Source organism: Pinus tabuliformis, chromosome 7 (assembly GCF_031772625.1).
Source record: "Pinus tabuliformis cultivar Carrire ecotype Pingquan chromosome 7, CPIR1, whole genome shotgun sequence".
Classification (NCBI taxonomy): Eukaryota; Viridiplantae; Streptophyta; class Pinopsida; order Pinales; family Pinaceae; genus Pinus; species Pinus tabuliformis.
In genome coordinates, this window is record NC_142293.1 from 60,345,201 (window position 1) to 60,354,625 (window position 9,425).

At 36.1% G+C, this 9,425-nt stretch overlaps 1 protein-coding gene and 1 pseudogene across 1 annotated transcript; both read right to left on the bottom strand.

The window, feature by feature from the left end:
• Window positions 1-1,614: 1,614 nt before the first annotated feature.
• On the bottom strand, window positions 1,615-2,187 carry LOC149245194 (uncharacterized). Its single transcript, XM_089437622.1, has one exon. The coding sequence runs from the start codon at window positions 2,185-2,187 to the stop codon at window positions 1,615-1,617; it is 573 nt and encodes a 190-aa protein (XP_089293748.1).
• A 221-nt stretch (window positions 2,188-2,408) lies between these two features.
• Window positions 2,409-8,604, bottom strand: LOC149245195 (lysine histidine transporter-like 8; annotated as a pseudogene).
• Between the last annotated feature and the right edge of the window lie 821 nt (window positions 8,605-9,425).

Sequence of the window (9,425 nt, forward strand, 5' to 3'; positions counted from 1 at the left end):
CTTCAACCTGTTCATGAAATATGACACCTCTGCTTGCAAAAACCTTGTGAGTCACAGGATTAAATAACTTATATGCCTTGAATTCAGTGCCATATCCAACAAATATACATTTCAGGGCTTTAGGATCTAACTTCTTTCTATCTGCCTTAGGTATATGAGCATAAGCTTTCGACCCAAATATTCTTAAATGACTCACTACTGGTTTAAATCCAAACAATGCTTCAAAAGGGGTTTTGAAGCCTAAACATCTAGTAGGACTCCTATTCTTTAAATATACAGCAGTGTTAATAGCTTCTGCCCAAAAACCATTTGATAGACCCTTACCTTGAAGCATGCTCCTTGCACACTCCACAAGAGTTCTATTCTTTCGTTCTGCCACTCCATTCTGCTGTGGAGTGTGAGGCATTGTAAACTGTTGCACAATCCCATGATGCTTGCAGAACTCCATGAACTCTCCCAACCTGTATTCTCCCCCTTGACCTGAGCAGAGAATTCTTATCCTTTTTCCTGTATGATTTTCTACCATGGATTTAAATTCTTTAAAATACTGAAAAGCTTGACTCTTTTTACTCAGAAAGTATACCCATGAAAATCTAGTGCAATCATCTTTAAATAAGAGAAAGTAATATGATCCTCCTAATGATCTGGTTTGCGTGGGTCCACAAATGTCTGTATGCACCAGTTCTAAAATGTTTCTTTCCTTTCTATTAACATGCAAAGGAACTCTTCTCTATGCATTTTCCCTAATGCACATCCATCACAATCCAGCTTAACATTATGGAAAACAGGGAGTCCATCAACCATACCTTTTCTTTGAAGTAGGATGAGGTTTTGCACATTAAAATGGCCGAACCTCTGATACCAGAGATTTTCGGCTGTCGATCCAACTGCAACCATTACTTGCTGTGGCATACTCTTCACATCTAGTCTGTACAAATTTCCCACGCGCACTCCTGTTGCAACTATTTCCATCTGGCTATCCTTAATGACACAATTAGTCTTAAAGAATTGAACTTGCATGTCCTGATGAGTAATCATTGAGATAGAGACCAAATTTTTCTTAATTCCTGGAACATACAATACATTTTTAAGGTGTCTAATATCTCCGCTAGGTAATTTTATAGGAATATTACCATATCCTTTGATCTCATGTCCACTATCATCTCCTAAATAGATTTTTGACCCACATGAAGTTTCGTCAAGAAATTCAAACCAGTCCTTCTTACCAGTCATATGTGAGGATGCACCAGAGTCGACATACCATATGTCGTCCTCATCCTCCTTTGAAGCTGAAAGAGCACAATCGACTATAAATAGTCGAAGTTCGTGGCTATAATCCTCCTCTTCCTGAACGAAGTAACCCTTATGTTTTCTCTGTTTGTTTCTTCCTTCCTCTGCCTGCCTCTTATAACAATCTCTAATCTCATGTCCATATTTTCCACAGTAAAAACATTTCTTGATGGGAAAATTATTAGCAGACACACCTTTAAACAGTCTCTTCTGAAATGTATTGGCTCCTCTCTGCTGCTTCTGCTGCGGTTGCTGATGCCGCTTCCCTTTGAACTGTCTCCTTTTTACCATCAGAGCAAGTTCATTGCTATGCGATTTCAAATTTTATCGTCGCTCTTCTTCTTGTATCAGAATCCCTGTCAGCTCTTCAAATGAAGGGGTTTTCTCCCTTGCTGACAGCCCTGTGATAAATGTCTGGACATCATCAATCATTCCGTTCAATGTGATCGTGACCAAATCTGAATCGGAAACTTTCTCTCCGATATCTCCCAATCTGTCCTTTAGGTCTTTGACTCTCGCAATGAATCTAGTAGCGGATTCATTCTCCTCCATCTTCAATGAAAACAACTTGCCTTTGAGTGACAAGACACGATTTGAATTCTGCGTCTGGTATAGGTTTTTAATGGTCGTCCAAATGTCAGCGGCCGATTTACAATCTCTAATATGTGGGATAACATTTTCCTTGACAGATATCTTCAATATGACCTTTGCTTTTGTCTCCCTTTTATCCCAATCTTGTTCTTGTGTGGCTGATCCTGATCTCAGCTCACTTCTTGTAACTATCACCCATGCATTTGCACTTTCAAGGAAAGTGTGCATCTTGAATTTCCAGTTGTTGAAATTCAATCCATCGAGTTTGTCAGACTCGTGGAGATACGATTCTAAACTGTTATTCATATTTACTTATACCAGATCCGAACCTCTGTTTTGCTGAAGAAAAAAATTGTACCTTCAATGCGCCACCACCGGGCAAGTCCGATCTGCTACCACCGAACAGATTCGGAACTCCAATGCGCCACCACTAGGCAAATCCGATCTGCTGCCACCGAAAAAATCTGGAACTCAATGCGCCACCACCAGGCAAATCCGATCTGTTGCCACCGAGTAGATCAGGAACTTCAATGCGCCACCACTGGCAAGTCCGATCTGCTACCACCGAGTAGATCAGGAACTTCAATACGCCACCACCGGGCTCCTCCAATCTGCTACCACCGAACAGATCTGGAAATTCAAAGTGCCACCACCGGGCAACTCCGATCTGCAAAAATTGCAGATTTTTCAATCAGAAAGAGGTTGGCGCTCCTTGACAGCGAAATACCCGTGCCTGAAACAAAATCGATGCGAGGCACGAAATTAGCACGATTAATCCTTGATTTTCCTCTCTAATTGTACTTTCTGGCACGCTTATCACCCTCATAACCGTGCCAAGTGGCGCGATTGTTCCTTAAAAACCCGTGCCAACTGTTCTTTCTGCTCAAAAACGGCGCGAATGTTCGCGTCAAAACCGCGACAACACTTTCTTGCACTTAGAGATGATCAGTCATCTGAGACCTATGCTCCAGGTGTTACTGCAGTCCACCTGATTCTACAAATGTGCCACTACAACTCTGTGATCAATGGTTCATCCTAAAAAAAATTAAGGCTATTCCTACTCTAAGCTCTGATACCAAGATAAAAATCAGATTTGAATTATAAAGAAGGAGTTATAGCTCACAGGTGAGTACTACACCTGGAGAGTGCACTCATACAAAGAGAACTCTCCGTACACTCTACCCTCCATCAAATGAACCATTACATAATTAAGTACATTTACTAGAAATCAGGAAGTTGCACCTAACTCCTAAACTCTAGGAACAAATCCTAAACTAAGGAGATATGTTACAACTTGTGTAACCATTTCTCCATTAATACAAAATAATATTAATTATTTTCAACTCAAACACTTTGAATATGATCAATGAAAGACGTAAAAATGAAAATACTCTTAGAATAGGATGCCATATCCGGGATAAAATCTCGACATATTTCTGTAATTACCAAGCTGTTTTTGAACATAATATAAATACCAATACTGCTTTTTCTTCTGAAAAAAAAAACATGAAACTACGCAATGGGTACCAGTGCAACAACGAGATTTAGACAATAGGTGACCCTTTCTCCATAATGATTTGACCTTTTAAATCAGAAATGTGAGAGAAACAAATTAAAGACGGAAAAACATGTCCTAGGAGGAGTCGTGCGCATGGGATTTTGTCTCCATCTATCCTCATCCAAAGCAGGAGTGTAACGAGGGCGGATTATTTTGGAGGATTCTTCGTGAAATTTGGTGAAGAGAGCGGAAAGTTTGTAGTTTTAAGAAAGTCAAATTTGTATAATCTTATTATTTTATAAAATTCATTTTTAATTAAAAAATATAATTTACATAAGAAGTATTATTTTATCGGGAACATGGGTTGAATTTGACGGTTCCCCTCCCAATCAGCTGTTTATTTTAAAATTTTGTTAGCTCTTTTAAAAAATTCTTAATAGAAACCCACATAAAAACAAAGGTTATGCAAAAATCACTGGCAGATTCAAACCTCCTAACAGACTTGCAATGAGAAAGGGAGGTGCAACCGCAATGAAGAGAGAAATGAAGTCATAGAAGACGTGAAATCCAGCACGAACCCAACGAGGGCATGGCGCTTATTGTTCTGGCCGGTGTAACCTGCTTCAAATCTTCAAATCTATTCTAAGTTAAATAGAAAACTCATAAATATTAGAAGAACCTACATTTGCTCGTCTAAGTTAAATGGAAAACTCATAAAGATTAGAACAACCTAACCACTGATAAAAGTGAAGAAGACTATGTTATAGCTAAAATAAGGGAGGCATTGGGATACAATTTTTTGGGACACTCTTACAGTAAAAATAAATTATTTTTCACATTAGAGAGAGGCCTATGACAGTAATATCCCCAACAAAACTAGAGAAGTAGCATTGTTAGGCAGAGGATCTGCACATAGAATAGAGTCATATCATAGGAATATTATGTGTCTAGTTTGATAAAGCACGTGTATTCATCAACTATTGACCACAATATCAATGCAAAAAGCCTCCACCGAAACAACACCTAGGTTAAGTGAACCAAATTCCTTAATTACCAAGGAAATAACCTCAAACGTGGTTTTCTTGAACATGGTTGTATTTTTGTTGTTCATATCATAAGAAGTGCAAACTACATACAAGTTAAATATGGTTATAGAAGAGGATCCATTAAGTAACAAATGTATAATTTCAAAATGATACTAGTTAAAGTAAGTTCATGATACTTCATAATGGTGAAAGACTATGTTGTTTATGAACAATGATATGAAATAGAATTTTATGAGACCAACCAATTAACAACAAATTTTGAATGATGCAAGTTCCTAAGGCACCGAAGGAAAATATATTGTTGGCAACCTTGCATAACAAATTAAGAAGAAATAAATTAGCAGCATGAGATTTACTGCCATAAAATAGATCAATAAGATATAAACACTCAAAACATTTATGATTTTACACAAATATAAGTTTGAGAAGGCAAGTGATTGACACTTACAAAATATCCATAAGTCCAATAACTTCCCATTGTAATGGGAACATGCACTTAGCCACAAGTAAATAAGAAACCTTTGCTCCTCTCCACATTGGTATAGATGCAGGATGCTTGAGACTAGATGGCAAAATAGCCTACATTCTCAGATACAACTTCTTAGTCAATCTCAAAGGAAAGAAAGATCATTGATAAGGTAAGCTATCAACATGTAACCTTCTCTAGAACAATATAGACAAAGGTAAGCAATAATAAGGAAACACAAGTCTATGTTGCTACAAAAGCACAATACGTGTATTTCCAGAGCAAGATTGTGACCTTGAAGGAAAAATAATAATTTTGTTGTGTAGTATCCATCTTGGACTTTAAGTTTTCATAACATATGCCCAAGTGTCTAGGCTTGCTTGTGGACAAACTTGATACCATAGTCTATTTGGTAACTGTAGTTATAGCACCTATAAGGTAGTGTCTTGCAATGTAGTTAAGATTAGGCAGCTAGGACAGAATAATGCAAAGGGACACGAAAAGAAAATATCATTCCGCTATAGTAAGTGGATTGGATCCACATGTTAGGCCACAAACTATTTGAAAAAACAACTTCAATGTCTCTCCACCAATTAGTATCAGGGCAGTTGCCATCTCGACTGACACATAAATAGTTGGAAACAGAGTTAGCTATACACCAAGCCTCTCCCCTCATTAGGGGAATTTTGAGGTTTAAAATGGGTCTCCTAAGAAAAATGTACAACCAAAATAAACTTTATAAGAACCAATAGGATTCAAGATGAGGATGCCAACCATGGGGGATGATGATTCACCATTTTTAGAGTAAAAAAGTATAAAGATTAAAAAATAATAAAATTACTTTTTCAACTCTCATTTTCAACTTATCTCCCTAAGGTTTTACTCAAATTTTGAGCTGTAGTACTTGTTGGATGCAAAATTTAATTCTTCATCCAAGGAGTACCCATGTGCATACTTTCGATGGACCTCACTAGAAGAAAAAAATGAGAAATACATGAAAAAAACGTGATTGCAATCATGTTTTTCATTATTTATCATTTTTCATGTAGCAGAGTCCATCGGAAGTATCAAACATGGGTACTCCTTGGATGAGGAAACCCATTTTAGACCTCAAAACTCCCATAATGGAAATGTTTAAATAAAAATTGGCATCCATACATTTCTTCCATCTAGGATTATTATATCCAACATTAATATATACTTGAAGCTATTAGGTCTACAACAAATATAACTAAAATCACATGTTTATAACTAAAATTGACTATTGTATGGACTCTACATTAGAGATAGCAATCCACATTTTGATATCCAAATGAAATAGACATGTAGCTCAAGCTTAGTAATAAAGCAACCTAGATATCAAGATTGCAATTGCAGAAGGTATCTGTTATTGTTACCAAAAGCAGCTTGTGCAACATATTTGTTGTAGCATTTCCCGGGAACAACTTCATGAAGCATGATAAAAACCCACAAAGTGTAGAGTTTCCACAGGTATACTATGGTCAAACAAATTATTCCCCAACTCCTCTTTATATTCATGGACAAGAAAGTACAAATCACAACAAAGTTGCAAAAGGAATAAACCCACAACACCACACTTCTGTATTCATAGCTCTGAGAGGCACATTCTACAACCAAGGTAGAGGTAGTAATATCAATGATTTTGAATCCCGATAGGTTAAAGGACTATTTAACCCCATCAAGTGGGTGCAAAAAGATAAAAATTGTTACCTTTAAGAATTCAAAACATAAAAATTATCACTTTTAGGAATTTAATATTTATTTGAATAGATCTAGAATTTGGGAAAGAAAGTACAAATCACAAGAATGTTGCAGAAGGAATAAACCGACACCAACACACTTCTATATTCATAGTTGTGAAAGGAACATTCTAGAGACAAGGCAGATGTAGTAATATCAATGATTTTGAATCCCAATAGCTTAAAGACTATTTAACTCCATAAAGTGGTTGCAAAAACATAAAAATTGTTATTTTTATAAATACAATATTTATTTGAACAGATCTAAAATTATGGCATTTAGATGGATCTATTTAAATGTAAAACTAATAGAAGTTAGTTCTAAGTCATAGTACAATTATGAATGAATGTCACAGTACAAATATAAAAGAAAAATGAAGTGAAAATGAAAACAATGGTTGCAAAGGAAACAAACTCACAACAACCCACATTTTTATCCACAACACTCCATTGAACTTAGACACATTCTATAGAGGAAACCCATGCATTTATCCATTACATTCCTTTGAACTAACACATTCCACATGGGCACATTCTACAACCTAGGTAGATATAGCAGTATCAATATGATTTAATCACACCAAGTGGGTGTGGAAACTTTGAGATTGCTAACCTAAGGAATTTGATCATTTTTGAAGTATAACAGATTAGGGTCAATATGAATCTAAGATCACTTCAAATTATTTTACAAAATACATCCATGTGATCTGGCATCAGATCATATTTTGATGGATCTAAAAATCAATTTTGTAAAAAAAAACCATGGAAACATGAAAGAAAAAAGACATAGAAATAAAGAACATCCTGCATACCATCCCAAGAAAGGTAAAATCTATTGGCGGAATCAAGGCTTGAAACCCAATACCTACATTGAGATTATGAAACACTGCATAGTAAGCGTTCCCATTCCTATAGTCTATGTAGGGGAGCCACACATCTTGAGGATTGAGCTTGGTGAGGTGCCCAACCTTGTCCAGATAGGTCTTCATATTGGTCAAAACCCTTCTCTTGGGAGTGCCAATGTGGCTTAGAAACCTGGGAGAGATAAGGGAAGCAGTCCATGGTTTCCTTGGAGTCCTGTGAGCCTTGGTGTCCTTGGAGTCCTAGGAGCCTTGAACTGAGGGGACCTGGGCAGAGAAAGAGACACCAAGGATGAAGGAGGGCAAGTGCTGGCATGTGTCTGATAAGATTTGGGGGATCTCTACCCAAGGGTAACAACAAGGAGAATTGGTAGAAGTATGGTGGTGGGGAGAATCACCAGGGGTGATAAGGGGCATGGCACCCATGGGTGTGGGCGGTATTGAGACTAGTTCTTGTTCTCCCCCTTATTCCTCCATAATCCGGGAAGGAGCTTGCAACCTAAAGCTCCTGACGAAATCCTCAGATAAATTTTCTTCTTCCTTGTATTTTTTTATGCCTTGTTTCCATTCTCATAACAATAAAACCACCCCAAGTAATCATCATATCCAACGTGGACAACTAATTGAGTATACAAACACATGCTACCCACATTCCTCACCTCACCATACATCTTTGTTCATGAGATTCTCCTCTTCCTACTTCGCATGGGCAGCTCCACTGTCATCGAGTACTACAACACAATACAATGCCATCAATAGTAATGTGCTCAAAACAATGAAAAAGATATACCAATGCTGAAAAAAAATGCATGAACCCATGAGCCCCAAAATCTTATCCCATCTACCATATCTTATACTAGGAAGTTGGAACCCCATGGTTGTTGTAAGTATTTTGTTATGGTATATCTTACAGATATTTGCGTGCAGTCAAACGGTAATGATAGTATGAGCTCCTGCTACGCCTTCCAGGTGCGACAAACGTGCAAGTCAAGAGGCCCAGATTATTACTAATTCTATATGGTTGTATTTTCTTGCTATGGAGATCATGTGAGCCTGGACACATTTGGTCTCCAGGGAGAGAAAGCAATGTCATCCTTGTTCTTGGAGGCAAGGCCATATCATGAAAGGCGAGGCTTTTAAATTAATTTGTTAGGCTTTCTGAAATGGTGGGAATCAAACACAAAAGGGATTGACCAACCTTGAATACATTTATTGATTTCGGAAGTAAAATAATGGTGGTCGCTACTTGTGAACAAATATATTTCAGAGTATATATATACATATATATATATACTGTTAGGAGAAAAAATAGAGAAACGTAGTTACTTGATTCACACGGCAAGAATTACTTTTGTGTGTGCTTCACTTTTGGTGGAATGTTACTGATCACGTGCTTCCATGTTCCCCGCCTCTTCACAGTGTTCAGAATTCAAAATCACTCCACTTATTAAATGAAAAGTGGAATGTAAGTATGTACTCACTAAATGAAAAAGGTAGCAGCGAATTAATTTTTTCATAGTAAAGGGGAATTTCCAATAAAGACGAGCTTGAGGTAAATTTAGATGTGAAGAATATATATTTTTTAAATTATTGAAATTGATTTCAATTAACAAAATATATATATATATATATATATATATATATATATATATATATATATATAATTATAATTATAATTATAATTTTTTGTATCTGTTAATTGAATTCGTTTTTAATAAAAAAATGTATTATCATATTCATTTTGATAATTTATATATATTATAATGAAGTGTAAAATAAGATGAATCATTTTTTTTTATAAATTTATAATTTAAATTAAAAATATTAAGAAATTTAATAAACTAAAAATATTATTATTTTAAAGAAATTTAATAAACTTATATATATATAATATTTTAAAGAAATTTAATAAAC